This window comes from Mobula birostris, chromosome 14, assembly GCF_030028105.1.
Source record: "Mobula birostris isolate sMobBir1 chromosome 14, sMobBir1.hap1, whole genome shotgun sequence".
Taxonomy (NCBI): Eukaryota; Metazoa; Chordata; class Chondrichthyes; order Myliobatiformes; family Myliobatidae; genus Mobula; species Mobula birostris.
The window spans coordinates 2547000-2573309 of NC_092383.1; the positions used below are offsets into that span (position 1 = coordinate 2547000).

Consider the following 26310-nt stretch of genomic DNA (forward strand, 5'->3'; position numbering starts at 1 on the left):
TGACATGTGGCTGTTGTGTTTTACTATTTATTGTTATGTTTATTATTTAGTGTTGCATTTGTTATGTTATGATTGCACTGCTGTCTCATTCTGCCTTGCAGAGCTGATGTACGGTTGGAATGACAGTGAAGTTTTTTGAATCTTGAATCTTGAATCATACTCTCACATATAGTATCTTAAAAGTGGTATTGTAAATGACTACCTGTGGTTCAATCCATTTGTTTCCTTTTCTCCACAGTTCACATGAGTGAATTTACCAATCTCAGGCACATGTCTGGGTAGAGCACAAAACTGACGGGCAGATATTCTCCCTCCTGACCTCTTTGAGGGAAACATCATAGATAATCTTCCCTTCATCTCTAGTAACTATTCCAGGGAAAATTCTTCTGTCTTGGTTTCAACAGAAAAGATATTCAGAGGTGTTTGTTTTCTTCAATTCTTCAGCTGCGGGAAATGCCCGTGAACACTCTGGAGAATCCCTGGAAAATTGATGCTGAGGAGAATGCCAGACGTGTGGATTTAAGAAATACTCATCTCATCTTCAGCATTGACCCCAAAGGCTGTGAAGATGTGGATGATGCACTGTCTGTCCGCAGATTAGCAAATCAAAACTTGGAGCTGGGTGTTCATATTGCAGATGTTACTCACTTTGTGAAATTAAATTCACATACAGATCTGGAGGCTAGATCAAGGTATTGTGAAATTAAACATCTAGTAACAAGAGTTCAAATGATTGAAGGTGGGAAAAATTAGGAGGAATAATTTTTGTTCAAAATGTTGCCTTGACTGTTTGTCCCACTCCCATCAGGGAGGAGGCTATGTAGCGTCCACACGGGGACCACTAGACTTAAAAACAGTTATTTGCCCCGAGGCGTCAGGCTGATCCATACTTCTACTCACTGACCCACCCCACCACCCCTACATGCACATCACCTAACATCACTTAATGTACATACAATCAGTCTATGTATATATTAGTTTCTTGTACATCGTATTTTATAGAATTGCCTTTATATTTATTGAAGGTTTTTTTGTTATTGTGTTGTTAATGCTTTTTGTGTTTTTTTTAATCCTGCATTTGATCTGGGGTAACAATCATTTCATTCTCATAAACAATCTTGAATCTTGTAGAAAAAGCTTATTTACTCATAGGAAAAGTCTTTGTAATTAATATAAAATAATCTTTTTCGGATGTAATTGATAAGACGTGAACCATTCAAACTGGAATGGCCCACAGGGGAAGCTGCAGGGGCTATGGGAGCAGACTAACCTGTTATCAGTCTGGCCTCTGACACCTGAACATACCAAGCTGCAGATTCGGAAATAGTTTTTTCAAAGCAAATTCAGAATCAGGTTTATTATCGCTGTTGTGAAATTCACCTCCCAGCTTCTCAATTCAAACCTACTTCCCCCTCCACCCCTCACCCACCTTCCTCCTCACTGGTCTCACCTATCACCTGTCAGCTTCTCAGTTCATCCCTCTCCCCCTCCATCCACCCACCCACCTTCCCTCTCACTGGTCTCATCTATCACCTGTCAGCTTCTCAGTTCATCCCCTCCCCCTCCATCCACCCACCTTCCCCCTCACTGGTCTCATCTATCACCAGCCACATTCTCAGTTCATCCCCCTCCCCCCCCATCCACCCACCTTCCCCCTCACTGGTCTCATCTATCACCAGCCACATTCTCAGTTCATCCCCCTCCCCCCCCATCCACCCACCTTCCCCCTCACTGGTCTCACCTATCACCTGCCACATTCTCAGTTCACCCCCCTCCCCCCCCATCCACCCACCTTCCCCCTCACTGGTCTCATCTATCACCTGCCACATTCTCAGTTCATCCCCCTCCCCCTACATCCACCCACCTTCCCCCTCACTGGTCTCACCTATCAGCTGTCAGCTTCTCAGCTCCCACCTTCCCCCTCACTGGTCTCATCTATCACCTGTCAGCTTCTCAGTTCATCCCCCTCCCCCCCCATCCACCCACCTTCCCCCTCACTGGTTTCATCTATCACCAGCCACATTCTCAGTTCATCCCCCTCCCCCTCCATCCACCCACCTTCCCCCTCACTGGTCTCACCTATAACCTGTCAGCTTCTCAGCTCCCACCTTCCCCCTCACTGGTCTCATCTATCACCAGCCACATTCTCAGTTCATCCCCCTCCCCCCCCATCCACCCACCTTCCCCCTCACTGGTTTCATCTATCACCAGCCACATTCTCAGTTCATCCCCCTCCCCCTCCATCCACCCACCTTCCCCCTCACTGGTCTCATCTATCACCCGTCAGCTTCTCAGTTCATCCCCACCATCTCCATCCACCCACCTTCCCCCTCACTGGTCTCACCTATCACCTGTCAGCTTCTCAGCTCCCACCTTCCCCCCTCACTGGTCTCATCTATCACCTGCCACATCCTCAGTTCATCCCCCCCCCATCCACCCACCTTCCCCCTCACTGGTCTCATCTATCACCTGCCACATTCTCAGTTCATCCCCCTCCCCCCCCATCCACCCACCTTCCCCCTCACTGGTCTCACCTATCACCTGCCACATTCTCAGTTCATCCCCCTCCCCCCCCCATCCACCCACCTTCCCCCTCACTGGTCTCATCTATCACCTGTCAGCTTCTCAGCTCCCACCTTCCCCCCTCACTGGTCTCATCTATCACCTGCCACATCCTCAGTTCATCCCCCTCCCCCCCCATCCACCCACCTTCCCCCTCACTGGTCTCACCTATCACCTGCCACATTCTCAGTTCATCCCCCTCCCCCCCCCATCTACCCACCTTCCCCCTCACTGGTCTCTTCTATCACCTGTCAACTTCTCAGTTCATCCCCCTCCCCCTCCATCCACCCACCTTCCCTCTCACTGGTCTCACCTATCACCTGTCAGCTTCTCAGTTCATCCCCCTCCCCCCCCCATCCACCCACCTTCCCCCTCACTGGTCTCATCTATCACCTGCCACATTCTCAGTTCATCCCCCTCCCCCTCCATCCACCCACCTTCCCCCTCACTGGTCTCACCTATCACCTGTCAGCTTCTCAGCTCCCACCTTCCCCCTCACTGGTCTCATCTATCACCTGCCACATTCTCAGTTCATCCCCCTCCCCCTCCAGCCACCCACCTTCCCCCTCACTGGTCTCATCTATCACCTGTCAGCTTCTCAGTTCATCCCCCTCCCCCCCATCCACCCACCTTCCCCCTCACTGGTCTCACCTATCACCTGTCAGCTTCTCAGTTCATCCCCCTCCCCCCCCATCCACCCACCTTCCCCCTCACTGGTCTCATCTATCACCTGTCAGCTTCTCAGTTCATCCTCCTCCCCCCCATCCACCCACCTTCCCCCTCACTGGTCTCATCTATCACCTGTCAGCTTCTCAGTTCATTCTCTCCCCCCCCCCCCCACTCCATCCACCCACCTTCCCCCTCACTGGTCTCACCTATTACCTGTCAGCTTCTCAGTTCATCCCCCTCCCCCTCCATCCACCCACCTTCCCCCTCACTGGTCTCATCTATCACCTGCCACATTCTCAGTTCATCCCCCTCCCCCTCCAGCCACCCACCTTCCCCCTCACTGGTCTCATCTATCACCTGTCAGCTTCTCAGTTCATCCCCCTCCCCCCCCATCCACCCACCTTCCCCCTCACTGGTCTCATCTATCACCTGTCAGCTTCTCAGTTCATCCCCCTCCCCCCCCATCCACCCACCCACCTTCCTCCTCACTGGTCTCATCTATCACCTGTCAGCTTCTCAGTTCATCCCCCTCCCCCTCCATCTACCCACCTTCCCTCTCACTGGTCTCATCTATCACCAGCCACATTCTCAGTTCATCCCCTCCCCCTCCCATCTACCCACCTTCCCCCTCACTGGTCTCATCTATCACCTGCCACATTCTCAGTTCATCCCCCTCCCCCTCCCATCTACCCACCTTCCCCCTCACTGGTCTCATCTATCACCTGCCACATTCTCAGTTCATCCCCCTCCCCCTCCCATCTACCCACCTTCCCCCTCAATGGTCTCATCTATCACCTGTCAGCTTGTATTCCTCCCCCTACCCCCAGTGTCTTATTTTGGCTTTTGCTCCCTTCCTTTCCAGTCCTGATGATGATGTCACCTGTTTATTCTCTATCGATGCTACCTGACCTGCTGAGTTCCTCCAACATGCTGTGTGTGTCATGAAATTTGTTGTTTTGTGGCAGTGGTATAGTGCAATGCATAAAAAAAAAATAAAGGTACAATAAGGAACTTTAAAAAATAAATAAGTGGTGCGAAAAGAGAGCGAGATAGTGGTGTAGTGTACGTGGGTTCGTGGACCGTTCGGAAATCTGATGGAATTCACTGAATATCATAGTGGAAGTCTAATTGGCATCTGTTGTTAGATCCCAATGTTGGGTTGGGTAAATATCATGTATTTTTTCCAGCAATGCTATTATAATTTTTGACTGTATGCTTAATATTGATACAAACTTTTTTTTACAGGGCAACAAGTTGTTACCTAGCAGATCGACGCTATGACATGTTACCTGCCATCCTAAGTGCTGAATTATGTTCGTTACTTGGGGGTGCTGACAGGTATGTCGCAGCTGTATCCGGCGCCGAGGGAACGATGTACACATATTGAGTACAAGAGTTGGGATGTTATGTTGAATCTTTATAAAATTTTGGAGAGACCAAGTTTGGAGTATTGTGTGCAATTCTAATCACTTACCTATAGGAAATGTATTGATAAAATTGAAAGAGTACAGAGAAAATTTACAAGGATGTTGCTGGGATTTGAGAACTTGAGTAAAAGGGAAAGGTTAATGATTAAATAATAAATAAATATATTATGTTATGTAGTTTTAATTGATCTTTCAAAATGAAAATTAATTTTCCATGTTCATTGTATCTTTAAGGTATGCAGTCAGTGTGTTATGGGAATTAGACAAAAACAATTACGAAGTCCTTAAAGTGTGGTTTGGACGAAGCATAATAAAGTCAAGTTACAAGATGTTCTACGAAGCTGCTCAAGCCTTGCTGGCCGGAGACCTCAGTGTTGTGGGTGATATCCCCGAGCTCAAAGGGCTTGAGGAGAAAGAAAAATATCAGGAGTTGAATGAGTTGATATGGGCAATAGAGAAACTGACTGAGATAGCTCGTCGTATGCGGGCAAAGCGTTCTCTTGAAGGCGGCCTGGAGCTTGAGGGAGTTGAGTTACGAGTGCAGTTGGATGAAGAGAAGAATATCAGGGACCTGGTGCCAAAGCAGCCCCTGGAAGTGCATGAGACTGTAGCGGAGTGCATGATTTTGGCAAATCACTGGGTAGCAAAGAAAATTACTGAGAGCTTCCCTCTGCAAGCCCTGCTACGTCGCCATCCTCCACCACGACAGGAGTCATTGAGTGTACTGGTCGAATGTGCAAAGGCAAAGGGATTCAAAATAGATACACGGTAATGTGCGGATAAGAAATACTTGTTTGCATATTTTCATTAACAGTGATGGGTAAAGCTCTTGGTTTTTTTGTCTAGATGAAGCACTCATGATCTGAGACTACGCTTAACCCATTAAGAAGTTAGTTTTTAATTTCTCCTCCTCCATCTGTTCTGTTCGTTTTTAAGAATAAAAACAGTCTGTACCTTTAAGTAATTGGTATTCTATTAACATCGGTTCAATTAGTACATACAGTGGTGACCTCCACCTGAGGACTGAACACACACTCAAGGTGAATCATGCATTGTCACAGGTTCTTCACCTGAGACCTTAAGGCTCTGTCCTTTTGTCCTGTGTTTCGGAAGCCACTTAACGTTGTCTAGCACTAATTAAAGTTTGTGTTTAATTCCTGATGAAGTATGTGCCACATTTGTGTAGGTAACTTATTAAAGATGCTGCAGCTGAATATTTTTGTTTGAAAGGTGCCAATCCCCTACGTTTATAAATGAACAAGTACACGTTGGAGAGAATAAGATAATGGGCAACATTTTTATTGGGGATAACATTTCCATGAATACGGTATTGGTTAATATTTGAACTTTCTGTTTTAGTGACCTTGAGGGTGGCACAATTCAAAGTCCAGGTGCACGGTAGCAGAATGGTTAGCACAGCGCTTTATAGTACAGATGTCTGTAAAGAGTTTGTGCATTCTCCCCGAGCGTGATTCCCTCCAGGTGTTCCAGTTTGCTCCCACCATTCACCATCCATGGTTGGCAAGTTATTCTTAATTCTCCGGTCATTAGGCTCTGAACAAATCGGGGGATCGCTGGGCGGCATGGCTCGAAGGGCCAGAAGGGCCTTTCCCACGCTGTAAATAAAAGTGTTATTAAAATGTATACATGTCACCATATGTTACCCAGAGACTATTTTCTTGCGGGCATTCACAGTAGATATAAAGAAGTACAATGGAATCAATGAAAAACTGAAGATGGAAATACAAAATAAATAAGTAAATATAGTTGTGGGCACCTTGAACCTGCTGGTGTGGGACCTAAGACTCCTGTACCTCCTTCCTGATGGCAAGAATGAGAAGAGAGCGTAGCCTGGATGGTAGGGATCCTTGACGATGGAGTAGCTTAGCAGTAAACGCAATTGCTGTACAGCGCCAGGGAACACTGATTAGGGTTTGATTCCTGTTGTAATCTGTAAGGAGTTTGTACATTCTCCCCATATCTGTGTGGGTTTTCTCCCACATTCCAAAGACATATGGGTTAAGGTTAGTAAGTTGAGGGCATGTTATGTTGGTGCTGGAAGCATGGCGATACCTGCGGGCTGTCCCCAGCACATTGTTAATAACCTTTTTCACTGTATGATTTGAATATACAGATGGCAAATAAATCTGATCTAAATAGGTCACACTACAATTAGAATGATTTTGCAAAGAAGTCTTGCATTTGAGCTAAGGTCGTGCTTGAGTCACTATGGTGTATGTTTCTGTGCATCCACCCACCTTGTATGCCCGTGTCATCCAGTTCATTCCAGTTGTGCCACCTGTAAAGTGCACTGCACTGACTCACATTCACTGACATTATTTCCCAAACTGTGTACTACCAAGAAGGGCAAAAGAGAACAGCAGTTCCTGCAGGTTGTCCTTATATTTGAAAACCATTCTGATCAGGAAATATCCACTGTTACATCATTGTCACTGGGTTTGAACCCTGAATTGCTCTATTCAATAGCACTGAGAATACCTTCACTATAGGGACTGCAACATTCAGCAACCTAGCTCACCATCTCTCTGAGGGCAATGAAGGTTGACAATAATTCCTAGCCTTGCCTGCAGCAGCTGTATTCTAAAAAAAAAATTAATTAATTAGCAAGATGAGGAATTGCTGCAAGTGTGTTCTTGCAGAAACGTGGCTCCAGGACAATATCCCATACACCATTCAATCTTCAGGCCTTGCCACTGTGCCAATATTATTTTTGTAACTGTATGTTCTGTTGTAACTATATATGGTGTAAGTGACTGTATGCACTGTGTTTGCACCTTGACCCTGCAGGAACGATGTTTTGTTTAACTGTATACATCTATATATGGTTGAATGACAATTCATCCTGAACTACAACAAAACTGATTTAGTCATTGATCTTTAGTTGTGTTTGGGAAGCAGAAAATCCTGGGCATATTTTACAGAAATGTTATTGCTGTCAAAATCCTGAATGATGCTTTTGTCTATAAGGTTTCCCCATTAATAACTGAATGACAGCAAACTTTAAATTTATATGAAGAAATGTTGTTGAGGGGGAGAGGAATAAACCACAGGACTGGCAATCAGTAAAGAGTTAAATTGGAGTAGGACTTTTTCTGATCTCTATCTTTCTTACTCCTCTATGCATCCACAGATGTTTTAATAGAATTACATATTCTGATATTAAAAATGTATGTTGACTGTTTTTAGCTCCAACAAGGCTCTGGCAGATTCACTGGACGTCGCTGAAGATCCAGATGACCCTCTGGTGAATAAACTCCTGCGATCTATGGCCACACAGGCGATGTCCAATGCTCTCTATTTTTCCACAGGCTCCTGTTCCGAAGATCTCTTTTATCATTACGGTAAATTACATACAAGTTTTCACTATTTATTTTGTAAGGTTATGGAGTGGATAAGTCAATATAAATAAAAGTGATTGACTTTGCAAAGTCAAATTTGATAGCAGAATACAAGGTAAATTGTAGGATTCTTAGCATTGAGGAGAAACAGAGGGAACTTGGGGTCCACGTCGATTGATCCCTCAAAGTTACAGCGCAAGGTGATAGAGTTGTTAGGAAGGCATATGTTGGCCTAGAGTTAGTTAAGGGAATGAATTCAAGAGCTGTGAGGTAATGTTGTAGCTCTCTAAAATCTGGTTAGACAACACTTGGAATACTGGATTCTGGCCACCTTATTATAGGAAGGATGTGGAAGCTTTTAAGAGGGTGCAGAGGAGACCTAGCAGGATGCTGTTTGGATTAGAGAGCGTGTCTTATGAGGATGCATTGAATGAGCTAGGGCTTTTCTCTTTGGAGTCAAGGAGGATAAGAAATGACTTGATAGAGGTGTACAAAATGATAGGAGTGGATAGCCAGAGACTTTTTCTGTGGGAGGAAATTGTGCTGATGCCTCCCAAACATTTCTTTTCCAATATTCCCAGATCAGTGAACACATGCTAATCTTCCTTATAATTGGTTAATTTTATATCCTTTAAACAATACCCTTAAAATATCTTTTCAAATTTATTTTCAGAATATTTTTTCCTTGTGAAAGGTCTGTTTCAGCAGTTGATAAGTGCATTGGCAGTGAATTAAGATTTTTTTTCTCAGAGGACACCCACACATCCAATGCTGCACTTGTTCTGTTAGGTCTCAGCGTTCTGCAGTGATCAGACTACGTTAGTCAATGCCTGTGCCTTACACTGCATTGCAGATGCTTGGCAAGTTGTCTAACAGGTTTTGCATGCTAACTGGTCAGAATCATGATTTCATAAATAGGATAGTTTGTATATTTACTATCAATACACAACGAATAGAAATAAATATCCTATTTAAACAGCTGTCTTGAAAAATGAAGTTCCTAAATTACTATCCTTTAATAGAGTTTTTAATTTGATTAATCTACAGCATATTACAGGGTTGTAAAATAGTAAGGCATACCAAAATACTTAAACAGTTAAAACTTGACACTTGAACAATTAATAATAAATTCAAGCTAGTGTCTAGATGGACCATAAGACATAGGAGCAGAATTAGGCCATTCAGCCCATCGCATCTGCTCCGTCATTCCATCATGGCTGATTTATTTTCTCTCCACAGGGCAAAGGTAACCGTAAACCAAATCTGGCCAATGTTCTCTTTGTATGGTTGGTAATGTTCACCATGTTCTTACTGGCATACACAGTAATATTAACCTAACAATCCATTAGATAGCAAAAAGGTTGGCTTTATTTGTCACATGTACATTGAAATAAGCAGTGATATGTGTCATAAGTCTTAATCATAAAGAACGGACACTTGGGTGAGGCATTAGCTCAGCAGTGCCTATAGATTGTCCCTAGTTGACAGCTAGTGCTTTCACAAAATAACACAGGAGCAAAATTATCTTCCAATAAAAAATCCATATGTTTAGTACATTGCAACGGTGGATGTTCTTATTGACTGCGAAGAACTTTATAAAAATCCCGAGCTTATGAAGGGAGATATATATAGAGAGCAACACACATACAATTGCTGGAAGCATTAATAAAGGGAAGTGGACAGTCGTTATTTCAGGCTGATACCCTTCATCAAGAGTGCTTCCGGTATTTTGTGTGTGTTGCTCTAGATTTCCAGCCATCTGCAGAATCGCTTCTATGTGTGTATACACACACAAGTCTATTGTTTTAAAATCTAGGAGTTTTCCACTTTTATATCAACTACACCCTTCCCTGCTTATTGAGGGAAATACCTTTTTATGTCAGTTTTAGATTTCACTGAAACTGCAGGGAAGGACAATGGCTTCCATGTCATATACTGGATTTATGTTAATTTCAACATCTTCAAATCTGCTGTCTTTACATTCCCTTATATTATGTACTTATTGGCTCTTCATTCAGTGTGGTTACTATTTTCTCATTTTTTAAGGCCAAGTACTTTGCAGACACATTCCTGGCTTGTAGATGGACTATAGTTTTGAACTGTACAATGGTGTTTGGAGATTCCAGGTTTACTTGATGAGGCAATAGCAGAATGAAATCCTCTGGACATCAAACACATTAAAATAAGAACAATAACACACAGATATGTTATTGTCAAAGCATCAGGAGCCAACAGAATGGATTTCTTGAATTAATTTGATGTTCTTCAGGCTCTGCACCAGTTGCTAGTTGTGGCAGATTCGACTATAAAACCAATGAACAGAATTAGGTTATTTGGTCTGTTGAACTTGCCTCGCCATTCCATCGTGGCTGATTTATTGTCCCCCACAGTCTCATTCTCCTGCCTTTTACCCATAGCCTTTGACACCCTGACTAATCAAGAACATATCAACCTCTGCTTTAACTATACCCAATTACCTGGCATCCACAGCTGTCTGTGGTAATAAGTTCTGTAGATTTACCACACTCTGTCTAAAGAAGTTCCCTCTCATCTCTGTTCTAAAGGGACATCCTTGTATTTGGGTTTGTGCCCTCTGGTCCTAGATTCTACCACTGTAGGAAACATCTTCTCCACATTCACTCTATCTCAGCCTTTCAATATTCAATAGATTTCAGTGACATTCCCCCTCATTCTTCTAAACTCCAGCGAGTACAGGCCCAGAGCCATCAAATACTTCTCCAGGAAATAGAAAAGGCATATCAAAAGGGCAGTGTTATGATAGTCATGGGAGATTTTAACATGTGGGTGGATAAGGAAAATCACGTTGGTAATGGATCCCAAGAGAATGAATTTGATGAATGCCTACTACGTGGCTTGTTAGAGCAGTTTGTCGTTGAGCCTACTAGGGAATCAGCTATACTGGATTGGCTGTTATGTAATGAACCAGAGGCATTTTGCAGCTTAAGGTAAAGGAACTCTTAAGAGGCAGTGATCACGATATGATTGAGTTCAACTTGGAATTTGATAGGGAGAAAGTAAAGTCTAACAATGGAATAAAGGAAATTTACAGTGGTATGAGAGAGGAGTTGGCCAAAGTAAATTGGAAGGAGATGCTGGCAGTGATGACATGGAGTGGCAAAGGCTTGAGTTTCTGGGAAAAATGAGGAGAGTGCAGGACAGATATATTCCAAAAACAAAGAAATACTCAAATGGCAAAATAGTACAATCGTGGCTGACAAGGGAAGTCAAAGCTAATGTAAAAGCAAAAGAGAGGGCATGCAACAAAACAAAAATTAGCAGGAAGATAGAGGATTGGGAAGCTTTTAATAACCTAGAGAAAGCAACTAAATGAATCATTAGGGAAAAGATGAAATATGAAAGCAAGCTAGCGAACAGTATCAAAGGGGATTTAAAAAAAAGCTTTTTCAAGTATATAAAAAAATAAAAGAGCTGAGAGTGGATATAGGACCGCTAGAAAATGAGACTGGAGAAATGATAATGGGGGTTAAGGAGATGGCAGATGAACTAAATGAGTATTTTACATCAGTCTTCACTGTGGAAGACACTAGCAGTGTCCCAGATGTTGAAGGGTGTGAGGGAAGAGAAGTGAGTGCAGTTACTGTTACAAGGGAGACGATGCTCAAAAAGCTGAAAGACCTTAGGGTAGGTAAGTCACCTGGACCAGATGAACTGCACCCTAGGGTTCTGAAAGAGGGAGCGGTAGAGATTGTGGAGGCATTAGTAATGATCTTTCAAGAATCATTGAACTCTGGCATGGAAATTATAGGTCAGTTAGCCTGACCTCAGTGGTTGGGAAGATGTTGGAGTCAACTGTTAGGATGAGGTTATGCAGTACTTGGTGACACAGGACAAGATAGGATAAAGTCAAAATGGTTTCCTTAAGGGAAAATCCTGCCTGATGAATCTGTTGGAGTTCTTTGAGGAGATCACAAGTAGGATAAATAAAGGGGATGTAGTGAATGTTGTATATTTGGACTTTCAGAAGGCCTTGACAAGGTGCTTACCAAGTTAAGATCCCATTGTATTACAGGAAAATAACTTGCCACGTTTGCAGATGATACAAAGATTGGTAGAGGGGCAGATGTATTAAGGAAACAGGACGGCTGCAGAAGGACTTAGACAGATTAGGAAAATGAGCAAGAGGGTGGCAAATGAAATACAATGTTGGAAAATGTGTGGTCATGCACTTTGATAGAAGAAATAAATTAGCAGACTATTTTCTAAATGAAAAAAATCCAAAAATCTGAGATATAAAGGGACTTAGGAATTCTCGTGCAGAACACCCTAAAGGTTAACTTGCAGGTTGAGTCGGTGGTGAAGAAGGCAAATGTAATGTTAGCATTCACTTCAAGAGGTCTAGAATATAAGCGCAGGGATGTGATGCTGAGGCTTTATAAGGCACTGGTGAGACCTCACCTTATATTGTGAACAGTTTTGGGCCCCTTACCTAAGAAAAGATGTGCTGGCATTGGAGAGAGTTCAGAGGAGGTTCACAAGGATGATTCCAGGAATGAAAGGGTTATCATACGAGGAACGTTTGATGGCTCTGGGCCTATACTCGCTGGAATTTAGAAGGATGAGGGGGATCCCATTGAAACCTTTCAAAAGTTGAAAGGCCGAGACACAGTAGATGTGGAAAGCATGTTTCCCATGATGGGTGAGTCTAGAACAAGAGGCAAACTCTTGGGTTAGAGGAACATCCATTTAAAACAGAGGTGTGGAGAAATTTCTTTAGCCAGAGGGTGGTGAATTTGTTACCACGGGCAGCTGTGGTGGCCAGATCATTGGGTGTATTTAAGGCAGAACTTGATAGGTTCTTGATTGGACACGGCATCAAAGGCTACGGGGAGAAGGTCAGGGAGCGGGGCTGAGTGGGGGAAAAACGGATCAGACATGACAGAACAGCGGAGCAAACTCAGTGGGCCAGATGGCCTAATTCTGCTCCTATATCTCTTGGTCATATGTTAACTGGAATCATTCTCATGAACCTCCTCTGGATCCTCTCTAATTTCAGTACATCCTTTCTTAGATATGGAGTCCAAAACTGTTCACAGTACTCAAGGTGAGGCCTCACCAGTGCCTTAAAAAGCCCCAAATTGTAGGCAGCATTTGTATATAAACTGCATGGAAGCAGGGAATGGGCTAATCCCTGAATTTATTTTGTAAAGGGACCTTACCCAACAGACTAACTTTCAGCCATGACGGGATCTGAACTTTGGCCTAGAAGTTGAAAAGTGACCTTTGACTCATTTCACTCTTTGAGTCTCTATTAGATCTTAACATCTTTGCTGCATTGCTTGTTCAAGTGGAGTACGGGAAAGCTTGTTAATGTAAAACAATATTTCCGGTGGGGATACTCGGTCCTGCAGCTAATGCACATTTAGATTATGGTTTTGTGAAAGTAAGATCTAATAAGCTGGTTATTCCTATGATTTTTTCCCCATTATGATTTCATTTTCATTGTTGCCAAATAAGGGCAAAATGTGTTTCCAGACCTTTTTACTTCCCAGATTTGCTGAGGTACTTTAAGTGGTCACTTTATTAGATACAGCTGTATACCTGCTGGCTAGTGCAAAATCACCCAACCATGTGGCAGCAACTCATTACAGAAAAGCATGTGGACATGACATGATGTTCAGTTGTATCGTTCTGGCTTCTTCCTGTTTCTTTCCAGTCCTGCTGAAGGGTCTTGGCCTGAAATGTCAACTGGTTATTCTTTTCCATGTTGCCTGACCTGCTGAGTTCCTTCAGCATTTTGTGTGTGCTGGACTGGATTTCCAGCATCTGCAGAATTCCTTATGTTGTGAGATTCAGTTGGTATTCAGACCAAATACAAGAATGGGGAAGAAATTTGATCTGATTGACTTTGGCCATGGAATTGGTGCCAGACTGGGTGGTTTGAGTATCTCAGAAACTGCTGATCTCCTGGGATTTTCACACACAACAATCTAGAGTTTACAGAGAATGGTGCGAGAAACAAAAATCCATCCAGTGAGAGGCAGATCTGTTTGAGGGATCTGTTCGTCCTGCTAGGAGGGAATGGTCAGACTGGTTCAAGCTGACAGGATGGTGACAGTAACTCATATAACCACTCGCTACAACAGTGGCGTGCAGAAGAGTATCTCTGAATGCACAACATGTCACACCATGCAGTGGGTGGGCTACAGCAACAGAACAGCAGAAGCAGACATAATTACACTCAGTGGCCACTTTATTAGGTGCAGTGGTAGTCTCCATTACGCAAGAGTTGGCAAAATTCTGAGATCAGATTATTTACGAATGCCGACAGACACCTAGAGCTTGTTACTGTGTTTTTCTCTTTAAATCACAGGCCTTGCTCTGGACAAGTATACACATTTTACTTCGCCAATCAGGAGGTATGCAGACATAGTGGTGCACAGACTGTTGCTGGCAGCTTTAATGAAGGATAAGAAATTGGAGCCTGAAGATCCACTGTTCAGCCAGAAGTATTTGAATGAATTATGTCACCATATCAACAACAAGAATAGGGTGAGTAGAGAAATAATTGGGTAAGCTTTTTACACTTAAATCAAGTTATTGTGCAAGTATCAGTACACTCACACTTTGGAAGGAGAATGTCTTACCAGGTGACAAAGCAACATCAGCGAGACAAGCCCTATTCCTCCCTCCCACCCCCTCACCCACATGTATACACAGTCCTCTAACCCCAGAACAGGGTATCTTCAGCCTCCAACAGATTCGTGGATTTGCAGGCAATGGGCCTTCATCTTTCCCAACAGACTCGCAGAGATTATCAGAGTTAGCTGCGGAAGGAAATCAAGGTATCACCACGAGAGAAAACTTACTATGAGCAAGAGTGGAAGTTACGCCCTAACAAAATTAATGTAATCTGAGAACAGTTTTATTAAAATATCTTCCATCTTATTTGGAAGAGCAGAACACACGTTTCAGTAGTAAATGTAGATATCAAGCTTTGCTAGAGAAATTATACCTCTTCAATATATCACCTCTTCACCTATTATATGCACAGATGTTGTTACATTGCCCAGAAAGTTCTTATACTCACTAGATCTTCCAGGGAAGGGACTGAGCAGAAAACTGTTACTTAAAGGAAGATTGTAAAAGGACTATATCTGCACCCCTCTCTTCCCAGCCATCTGTTCAAGACCTGACAGCAGATTGCTTGCTTAGTTTTTAAATAAGGAGGAATGGAGGAGAATGTGGCTTACACATGGAAATAGGTTGTTTGAAATGTGTCAGTTTGAGCATCACAAATGCATTACCCTTGCTGGAAAAAAAACTGCCTGTGGTTAACCATGTAAAACTACCTGGGTTATCACTCTGACTCTTCTCTGGTACATGGTATTTTCTGTTATGTTGCTTTTGAAATTACTATGCCAAATCATGGTGTTTTTAATTAAACTGTAAGTGAAACCGGACTACCTCTTTTTATGGACTGACAGTACTTTGTGTGAAAAGCATTCTCTACTGTGAGTCTGTCAGTGATGATTTGGCTTCAGAGGCAGTTCACAAAGTCTGAAAAATCAATGTCTTGTGCAAGTTCTGCCTGTAGAATTCCATGCTGCGGCCTAATTAAATTGATTCTCTTCCCATTATTTCTTAGGCTGCTCAGCGTGTGCAGAAACAATCTGTTGAGTTATTTCAGTGCATGTACTTTAAGGATAAAGATCCCACTTGTGATGAACGTTGCATAGCAGATGGTATCATATATTCAATACGTGCAAATGGTGTGCTGATATTTGTGCCAAAGTAAGTGCCTGAATATTTTTCTAACTTAACAATTGATATAGTAAAGTAATTCTTACCTTTCCTGATCTAATATTTCTCAAATATTTGCCTATAAATTGCTAAGAGTGCATAGACAAACTTAGATTGTGCACAACAATTTTTGTAAGCCTGTGAAAATCGGTACAAATTGCAGATGCTGGAAATCCAGAACAAAAACAGGAAATGCAAAGTTAATGCAACCTGAGCAAACCTGGCAGTATTAGGATGGATAGACAGTCAACATGTCAGATCACCGGCACTTCTGTACAAATATTGGCTGCTTCTCATTCTTCGACCTGCTCAGAACTTCCAGCATTTTCTGTTTCTGTCTCTAAGCCTCAAATTAGTTTCTTTACCTAGTTTCATATTTAGGAAATACGAGATTATGTTGGATTCCAAGAAGTATTGCTGAAAGGGGCATGCAAGGCTTTATTTAGTATCTTTCACATTTGGAGTATTGTGTTCAATTCTGGTCATCTCATTATAGGAACGATGTGGAAGCTTTAGAGAGGGTGCAGATATTTACTGGAATGGTAGAGATGTACAAGACGATAAGAGGCATAGATAGAGTAGATAGCCAGAGACTTTTTCCCAGGGTGGATTTGGCAAATACAAGGGGACATAATTTTAAGGTGATTGGAGCAAAGTATAGAGGGAATGTCAAAGGTAGTTTTTTTTTTAAAACACAGAGTGGTGGGTGCATGGAACACCCTAACAGATAAATTAGGGACATTTAAGAGACTCACTTAAGATAGGTACATGGTTGAAAGAAAAATTAAGGGCTATGTGGGAGGGAAGGGTTCGATTGATATTGGAGTAGGTTAAAAGGTCAGTACAACATCGTGGGCCAAAGGGCCTGTACTGAGCTGTACTGTTCTACGTTCATTGTATTTTACAATAACTTGATGTTATTTAGCTTTGTCTCTGTTTTATAAGTAAATGAGCAACCAGTTTCTTGGTTTTGTTTTGAAAATACTTAGTACTTAGCTATACTCTGTGTCTATCAGTTCATGAAAACAAAAGTAATAAGACAAACATCCATGTCGGTTACATTCTGCAACTAAGCTGAAACTACACTTTGATTCAAGGAAGCTTGAATTACACCCTTGGATTATCCACCTGTAATGTTGACGGAATCTTTTTCTACAATTGCACATTTTAACTCACAATTCCAGCACCTAGACTAAGATTTGATTGCCCCATGTTAACAAGAGCAAAACGCAGTGCAGCAAGGGGAGGAGAGTTGGGGTTGGGGGAGGACAGGGAACAGGGTATTCTGTAGCAAAATTCAATCAGAAGTCCAGAAGTTGAGGCCTGATAGCTGTAGCCCTGGGTCTGAGTCCATTGGAGAAGTTGAAAGCCTGTATCTGTGAGTCCAGAGGCCCAGAGACAGCCTGTCCTGGGGTTAGAGGACTGTGTGTGTGTGTGTGGTGAGTAAAGACTCATTTTACCATTGTTTTGTTGCTTATGTTCTGCTGAACATGGCACTGGAATGTGTGACAACACGTGGGCTGCCCTACCCCCCTGCACATCTTTGGAGTGTGTTGGTTGTCATAGCAAACATTACATTTCACTATGTTTCAATCTACATGTGATAAATAAATAAGTGAATCTGAATTAAGCATTTGCCCAAATTAAAAGATTTGTAGGTTCAAGTTCTATCATAGAGGTAAGCAAAAGGCATCTAGGTCGGCACAATATCAACACTGTATCACAACAGTGTCAGAGGAGATATTGCATCAAAGGATGTGATAACAGCACATTTGGAAAGCGGTGAAATGATCGGACAAAGTCAGCATGGATTTGTGAAAGGAAAATCATGTCTGACGAATCTCATAGAATTTTTTGAGGATGTAACTAGTAGAGTGGATAGGGGAGAACCAGTGGACGTGGTATATTTGGATTTTCAAAAGGCTTTTGACAAGGTCCCACACAGGAGATTAGTGTGCAAACTTAAAGCACACGGTATTGGGGGTAAGGTATTGGTGTGGGTGGAGAATTGGTTAGCAGACAGGAAGCAAAGAGTGGGAATAAACGGGACCTTTTCAGAATGGCAGGCGGTGACTAGTGGGGTACCGCAAGGCTCAGTGCTGGGACCCCAGTTGTTTACAATATATATTAATGACTTGGATGAGGGAATTAAATGCAGCATCTCCAAGTTTGCGGATGACACGAAGCTGGGTGGCAGTGTTAGCTGTGAGGAGGATGCTAAGAGGATGCAGGGTGACTTGGATAGGTTGGGTGAGTGGGCAAATTCATGGCAGATGCAATTTAATGTGGATAAATGTGAAGTTATCCACTTTGGTGGCAAAAATAGGAAAACAGATTATTATCTGAATGGTGGCCGATTAGGAAAAGGGGAGGTGCAACAAGACCTGGGTGTCATTATACACCAGTCATTGAAAGTGGGCATGCAGGTACAGCAGGCGGTGAAAAAGGCGAATGGTATGCTGGCATTTATAGCGAGAGGATTTGAGTACAGGAGCAGGGAGGTACTACTGCAGTTGTACAAGGCCTTGGTGAGACCACACCTGGAGTATTGTGTGCAGTTTTGGTCCCCTAATCTGAGGAAAGACATCCTTGCCATAGAGGGAGTACAGAGAAGGTTCACCAGATTGATTCCTGGGATGGCAGGACTTTCATATGAAGAAAGACTGGATGAACTGGGCTTGTACTCGTTGGAATTTAGAAGATTGAGGGGGGATCTGATTGAAACGTATAAAATCCTAAAGGGATTGGACAGGCTAGATGCAGGAAGATTGTTCCCGATGTTGGGGAAGTCCAGAACGAGGGGCCACAGTTTGAGGATAGAGGGGAAGCCTTTTAGGACCGAGATTAGGAAAAACTTCTTCACACAGAGAGTGGTGAATCTGTGGAATTCTCTGCCACAGGAAACAGTTGAGGCCAGTTCATTGGCTATAATTAAGAGGGAGTTAGATATGGCCCTTGTGGCTACGGGGGTCAGGGGGTATGGAGGGAAGGCTGGGGCGGGGTTCTGAGTTGGATGATCAGCCATGATCATAATAAATGGTGGTGCAGGCTCGAAGGGCCGAATGGCCTACTCCTGCACCTATTTTCTATGCTTCTAAAGCCTCACGTGCTTTCTCGGGTGGGTAGAGAAGATGCCTCGGCACTTCAAAGGTTATCTGGAGGATCTCTTGTTGCCTTTGCTGAGATCTGTTTCTGAACCAGTGCACTTAGTTAGTCTTTCATAAGGTTAGAAGGCACTACTGCACAGCAACAGTCCTTCAGCCTAATCAGTGCTTTACTGTTATTCTGCCTAGTTCCATTGACCCTCCATAATCCTCCCATCTGCGTCCTTATCCACACTTAAATGTTAAAATCGAACCTGCATCCACCACGTCTGTTGGCAGCTTGTTCCACTCTCTCCCTGTTTCCCCTCAGGTTCCTCTTAATTATTTCGTCTTTCACTCTTAACCCATGACAAGATCTCTAGTTCTAGTCTCACCCAGCCTCAGTGGGAAAAGCCTGCTTACACTTACCCTATCTATGCCCCTCATCTCTCTATCAAATCTCCTCTCATTCTCCTCCCACGCTGTATGACATTCAAGTCATTTTCATAGTGCCATTTTGGAGCTAAGTTTATTTAAGTGGGTGAAGTGTTTCCTGATAGTGGTGAAACTAAGAGCTTTACTTGGAATCTGGAATTGGATGACCTTCAGTGGGAGGTTGATTCAGTGTCAGTAATTTAGCTAATGGACAAGGGTAATATGAGTTTTTCTTCTGTGAACTCATCAGGACTATGATGCACAGAGATCTGGCACTCTCCAAGAGTTTTTTTTAACAAATCATTTACAAGCTGGCAGTAATTTGATTATTTCCCTTTAGCACATTATTTCGTATCTTTTTTTTGTAGATTTGAATTTAGACTAAATATACTGATGTAAGTAAATTAATAGAAAAATAACATTGAGCTCTTGATAAACTAGGTATGGAATAAAAGCACCAGCATACCTAAAGAAGAAAGAGGGACATGTGATCGCAGCACAGCCAGATGGATCATGTGAATGGAAACCTGGCTCCCTCAGACGTCTTAGAGACAAAATTATCTCCACTACAGCTGATGGGAGATCTATTACTTTCTCTCTCTTTGAGCACATCACAGTAAGTAGACAAATTATATATTCGGTTTGGAAGTTTCAAAAGTAAAAATAAATGTTAAAGATATGAAACAGCAAATTTAAAAACACAATGCCCAGCTAGACTGACTACTTTGTAAATCACTCTGCAAAGTTTTCAATTGCTTATCATGTTAGTTTTCTATCTGTCTATGCCCTTCTGTACAGTTCCAACAAAATCCAGCATTGGCTGAGGTACAACACCTCATAAGTCATCTTCCATCTTAACAACTAACAACCTCCAAGACTTGAAATTCAACTTCAGCTAATTTGCTTTCTCAGTTTGTGTTAGAATTGGAAATCTGCTGATAAACACAAGAGATTCCTCCTGATGAAGTGTCTCACCTTAAATGTCAGCTCTTTATTCTGCCTGACTTTCTGAGTTCCTCCAGCATTTTATGCATATTGCTCTGGGCAATTCTGCAAAGGCATCCATTGTGTGTGGAGTTAACATTACAATGCCTGATCCGCTGGATTCAGCGACAGCTCTGACCTGTGTTTCAGTTTAATATGCTTTTTTGTTTTCTCTTTTAAATTCCTAATTAAATTGTGAGATAGACAGTGCTAAATTGGGCAACCCAAGCCTCACTCCCATCAGAGATTCCCTTTACTCTATCCATTCCTCCCTACCCTCAGCAAAATAAACTCTTTTCTTTCCAGTTCCAAGGCTCCTCAACCTGAAACATTAAATATTTCCCTACTCACAGATGCTCAATGTTTACAGCATTTTGCATTTTTTCCTTGAGATTTACAGCATCTGCAGTTTTTTGATTTAAGAAAAGTCTAGTCTTTAAGCTTAAAACTTGAGGTCATATGCTTAAAGCAACAATTATCAAGCTAATGAAAAGAGGAAAATCAATGTCATGACTATTAAAATAATTTAGAATAAAGAAAGGTGTCCTTTGGTTTATGAATAGATTGCATTCCAGAAAATGTTTTACTGAGCAAAAGTTCAAGTTGTAAAAGTGATTCCCCTTGGTCACGTGCTCCAGCGTTCAATGAAAATTTTATTAACAATTAAATCTGAAAAAGATTCTATCTACCCTTTCTGCCTCTCATAAGTTCTTTTTATTAGCTTGCTGCTTTAAACATTCACCAAATTTTCAAATTCAGAGTTTTAAATGAAATTTTTGATCAGTTTGGGAATCAAGGGTTATGGGAAAGTGGATGTGAAGCAAGTTGGATAAGCTGTGGTCTAATGAAGTGCCGGGCAGGTTTGAAGGACTGAATGGCCTGATATTCTTATTCCTTACAATTTACAAACTGCAGCCTTTCAAGGTTCTTATTTGTTCTCTCCCTCAATTCATTCCCCTGACAAATCCAGCCATGAATACTGTGCTTCTAACTCCAAACTCACTTTCCAGTGAGTGCTGATTCTTTAGCCTTGGTTTCATCTATCACCTGCCAGCTTCTACTCCTTCCCCTTCCCCCACTATCTTATGCTGGCTTCTGCTCCTTCCTTTCCAGTCCTGATAATGGGTCTCGGCCCAAAATGCCAAATTTAATCCCCTCCATAGATGCCGCCTGACCTGCTGAGATCCTCCAACATAGTATTTTTATACAATCAATATTAAACATACTGTAGTTCACAGGTCTAACATGGCTCATCTTTATTTCTTATTGAAGGGATCTTACTTGTGTTTGAACATTTAGATGCTCTGTTTATGTGCCCATTTTCTCATCATTTTTGCTGTAACCTCATTGAAGAATTTAATGTAACACCCTAGTCTTTTGATAAGAAGGACTTTCTGATTTATAAACTGTTTAATTTTTGTAAACCTTTGTGCTCACACAGGTAAGAATCTCTGAATTTTCATCCCGTTCACATCCTGACAGCATCAAACTGGACATTATCAGTAACCAACCTTGTAAACTGTCCAGTGCAGAACCCGTGCCCGAAACTTCTGACACAACAAAGACAGACTTGGTTCGGGATGTAATCAGATGTGCAGAAGAGGCTCAGCTTGCCCAAGAGCATGCAAGAAGTATACTGATCAGGGATGAAGAGAGGGAATATTGTCAAACCCAGGGAAACAGCCTCTACTCATTGTTGGAAGAAATCAAGGAAATGGCTCTTTTAGATCTTAGTGTTGAATAAGTGCCCTAGTTGAGACTTGGGGTTCATTTTAAATTTCTTAATGAAAACCACTAATAGAAATAGATTTTTAAAAATGAGAAGAGCAAAGATCTAGTTTTTAAGCTTATGGTTATACTGGAAGTAAGTGGCAGGTTCCAGCTACTTCAACCAACTTATTTGATGTGGTACCTAAATGCAATGCAAGAGATGCAGAGATTTGTTCTGAACAAGATGTATATAACTCCAAGTTTTATTCAATGTATTTGACACAAAGTTTTACCATTTATTTCTAGTCTCCCTACTAGGATTAGAAAAAAAAACTCATATACTAAGTACCCCTTTTGTCTTTAGTACTTACAACTAGTTTGGTGTTTTTTTAAAAACTTGTATACACAGCACACATTAAAGTTTGAATCATGTTTCTGTAAAAGGTCCTAAAAGCATATTTTTTTTATTTCACAGTTAAACTTATTCAAGTAGATCTTCTAACAGAAAGAAAGACTTCCTGTATGTTCACTACTGGGATTTCTCATCCTCTTCCCTTGGTTTGTGGTTTATAATGGGACATTAGCTTCAGTGACTGCTAACTCTGGGGTGAGAACACTGCCAGGATTAGATTTCCAAACTCCCTTTTCCAATATAGTGACGGTGGTGTTATGAATCGAGGTTCAGAATCTCTCGTGTAATACTATACAATCAAAACAAACCCTGCATTAACTTCTTCACTTATATCAGTGGCACATAACCATCCTCTTGCAAAACAAACATCTCAGTTGATATCAATGTCAAATCTTATAGTCTTTTCACATTTAATCACACATTGTAGAGGTTTCCAGCTCCTGAACAGGAAATCTCTGTCTCCATGTTCACTTTCTTCACTTCTGGTGCCGTCTCAGGAATGAGTATGGGACAAGTGCCCTCCGTGGCTTCAGAATTGTCTGCTGGTTCAATAGAGTCAATTGTTTTGTTCATCTCTTCAGAGTCTTTTGGAGTTTCCACAAGAGTGACTTCTGTTGGGAGTTGTGATTCACTAAGTTGCTCAGAAGGTACAGTTATAGTTTTTACATTTTCATCTTCAAACATATCAGGATCAAACACCATCTTATTTCCATTTGCCATCATGGGCTGACTCAAGCACTGGGAATCTCCCTGATCTGAAATACAATAGGCAAACACATTCATGAAGTCTGCAGGCAATTATTAGTTCCAATGACTGAGATTGAGCATGATATTTGTTCTCAGCTGAGAAATGTTTCTGTTGAGCACTGTCAATCTTAAAGCACAATTGCTAATAGATTACTATATCTTGAATATTTAAGTTCAGTAAGAGAAAGTTATTTTTGGCCAAAAGAATTCACCTCTAATCCCCTTGGTATTTAGACATCTAGATTAGGACCAACACAGGCCGAGATTTCACCATTCAATAAGACCAAACTTAGCTAGCCAATTGTTTAACAAAAAAGATTTGTTAGAAAGAACCAATTATAAATTACACTGCAAAAAGAAACATCTTCACCTCAACCCTTTCAGAACCCCTAAGGATCATGTACACTTCATTTGTCCCCTTTCACTCTTCTGAATTTGAGCAAATCCAAGCCTGGTCTGTTCTAATTGCCCTCAGAAGACAACACAGCCCAGTAAACCTCTAAACTGCTTCCAATATATTAATGTTCTTCTTAAATAATGAGGCCATTTCCATGTCCTGTGTTTCAGCTGTGATCTTACCAATGGTCTATTTAACTGGAACAACTTTCCTTTTAGAGCATAGAACAGTACAGTATACTTCAACCCACAATCTAACCCTTCCTTTCTACACTGCCCATAACCCTCCATTTTCTTAATCTATGTGTCTTTCTAAAATGTCCCTAATGTATTTGCCTCTACCACCACCATCTCTGGCAGTGCATTCCATGCACATACCATTTAGTTTAAAAAAAAACTACCTCTGACCTCTCCCCTAAACTTTCCTGCACTCACCTTAAAAGGATGTCATCTGCTGTCAGCTATTGTCACCCTCTGGAAAGAAGTCCTTGACTGTCCACACTTTCTACACCTCTATAAAATCACCCCTCATTCTCCTTTGCTCCAAAAAGAAAAACAACTTAGCTTACTCAAACTGTCCTTGTAAGACATGATTGCTAATCAAGGCAGCATCCTGGACCTTGCACCTTCTCTAAACCTTCCAAATCCTTCCCATAATAAGGCGAACAGAATACTCACAATGCTCCCAAATATGATCTAACCAGGGTTTTATAGAGCTGCAACATCACCATGTGGCTCTTGGACACAATCTCCTGACTAATGAAGGCCAACACACCAGAACCACCCATCAACTTGCATGGCAATTATGAAGGATCTATGGACTTAGATCCCAAAATACCTCTGTTCCTCCACGCTGCTAAGAATCCTACCATTAACCTTGTACTGTGGTTTCAAGTTCAATCTTTCAAAGTGAATCAGTTCATATTTTTCAAAATTGAACTCCATCTGCCAAACCCTCATGTAAAAAAAATTATCAACTTTCACATTAATTGGTATATCTGTATTGGTCTTTTGTGAATTATGCATTGGGACACCCAGATCCTCACTCTGCAGTTTTCCTGCTAAAATGGACAATATCACATTTAGTTGGACAGAAGATGATGAAGGGTTTACTGATAGTAACAAATTATCACGTGTATATTGAAATCTGCACAAATCGAGGGAATGACTGGATGTTCAAAACTTTAAATTCAAACTTTGTGATGTTTAAGAATATCCTTTTCAGTCCTGAAGAAGGGTCTCAGCCCAAAATGTCAACTATCTATTCATTTCCATTGATGATGCCCGACTTGCTGAGTTCCTCCAACATTTTGTTTAAAATAATCCAGAATACAATGCCCTCTTTTAAATATTGTCACAATCTGTAATGATTGTTAGTGTCAGACAGGGAGGTTTAAGTATCTCAGAAACTGCTGATCTGGGATTTCTCACACATTAACCTCGAGTTTACAGAGAATGGTGCAGAAAAGAAAACATCCAGTGAGTGGCAGTTCTGTGGGTGAAAATGCCTTGTTAATGAGAGAGGTCAGAGGATAGCCAGACTGATTCAAGCTGACAGGAAGGTGACAGTAACTCAAATAACCACAACAGTGGTGTGCAGAAAAGCATCTCTGAATACAGAACACATTGAACCTTGAAGGGGGTGGGCTAAAGTGAAAAAAAGATTAGAGACACACAGGAGGTACCTAATAAAGTGGCCACTGAGTCTATCTATAACATCAAACATGTTTGACATTGAACATGGTTTAAAATTAAAGTAACAGTTTTTAGAATTATTAAGCAGTCTCCTCATTTGAAATTAAGCAATGCATGTGGTGGGGCAGCAGAGCTTTTGAAAAGCAGTTATAGATCTCAAATTAGGACCCAAGTACCTTTGCTCTACAAATTAATGCAAGATATCAGACAACTTCATAAGCCCTATCAGTAGGAACCACATTTGACCAGAACACTGTATTCCAGCACCAATGTAATCAGTGTGTAATAGAACAAGTGATAAGAAAACACACTGGCTGCTAAATTCCAATTCCTCCATGATTGAATCCTCCTTCAGAGAAGATAGATAAAAGTAAATCTCATTGTTGCCTTCAGTACAGCCAGGTTACTGTACTTCAATTTCCTTTAGTACAAAAATCAAACAGTTGCCTGCAGTAAATTCATTTTAAGGAGCACTTAATAATCACCATTGGAGGGGGTTTGATTAGCCAACTGAATTCTTGCTTGTCGTTTCTCAAGTGCAAGCCGTTTATTCCTTTCAATCCGAAGCCGTTGTTCCTCCGACAGTGTGCTGGGGCAAGGAGTTGATGTTGAAACTGGTTGGCTAGGCATTTCGTTGAATGAAGTTTCAGAATTATCAACTTGGAGCACATCTTCATTCTCCACAGCTGTAAATGCAAATAATTTGTGTCAGCAGGAGACTTTTGCCTGGATCAATTTATCACAATTCTCAAGTTAATTTTCCGAGAGCATGCATGAGTCTCTGGATGCTTAACCAATTTTGTTATAATGAGAGTCTAATTTACTGTTCATCTGATATATTATCAAAAAGTCTCCTCATATTTCCCACTGCAGTTTGGTACCTTATGCAATAAAAGGAAAGGCAAAAATCAAGAACGTGTTTAAATGTACTAGGACAGCACTGACTTAGTGATGCATTCTGACCAAAAAGCCCACAGTAATTCCAGGATTTACACAATAACTCCCCTCACGAGATAATAGGGCTTGCTGATGATTCCAGAACAAAGGTT

General features: G+C 41.7%; 2 protein-coding genes across 8 annotated transcripts in view; one reads left to right on the forward strand and one right to left on the reverse strand.

Moving 5' to 3' along the window:
- Positions 1-22452, forward strand: part of dis3l (DIS3 like exosome 3'-5' exoribonuclease) — a 73219-nt gene extending 50767 nt beyond the window's left edge. For 2 of the 3 annotated variants that reach the window (XM_072277961.1, XM_072277964.1), the window contains 8 exons: positions 445-692; positions 4477-4569; positions 4893-5426; positions 7866-8020; positions 14370-14548; positions 15645-15790; positions 19759-19933; positions 21743-22452. In XM_072277961.1, the coding sequence (XP_072134062.1) occupies positions 445-692; positions 4477-4569; positions 4893-5426; positions 7866-8020; positions 14370-14548; positions 15645-15790; positions 19759-19933; positions 21743-22045 (1833 nt within the window). In that variant the 3' untranslated portion in view covers positions 22046-22452. The remainder of the gene's footprint in view (positions 1-444; positions 693-4476; positions 4570-4892; positions 5427-7865; positions 8021-14369; positions 14549-15644; positions 15791-19758; positions 19934-21742) is intronic. The other variant, XM_072277962.1, reaches the window with a different exon arrangement.
- tipin (timeless interacting protein) overlaps positions 22254-26310 on the reverse strand; it is a 28006-nt gene continuing 23949 nt past the window's right edge. For all 5 annotated transcript variants that reach the window (XM_072277970.1, XM_072277968.1, XM_072277969.1 and 2 more), the window contains exons 7-8: positions 25747-25947; positions 22254-23178 (exon numbers count right to left, since the gene is read on the reverse strand). In XM_072277970.1, the coding sequence (XP_072134071.1) occupies positions 22838-23178; positions 25747-25947 (542 nt within the window). In that variant the 3' untranslated portion in view covers positions 22254-22837. The remainder of the gene's footprint in view (positions 23179-25746; positions 25948-26310) is intronic.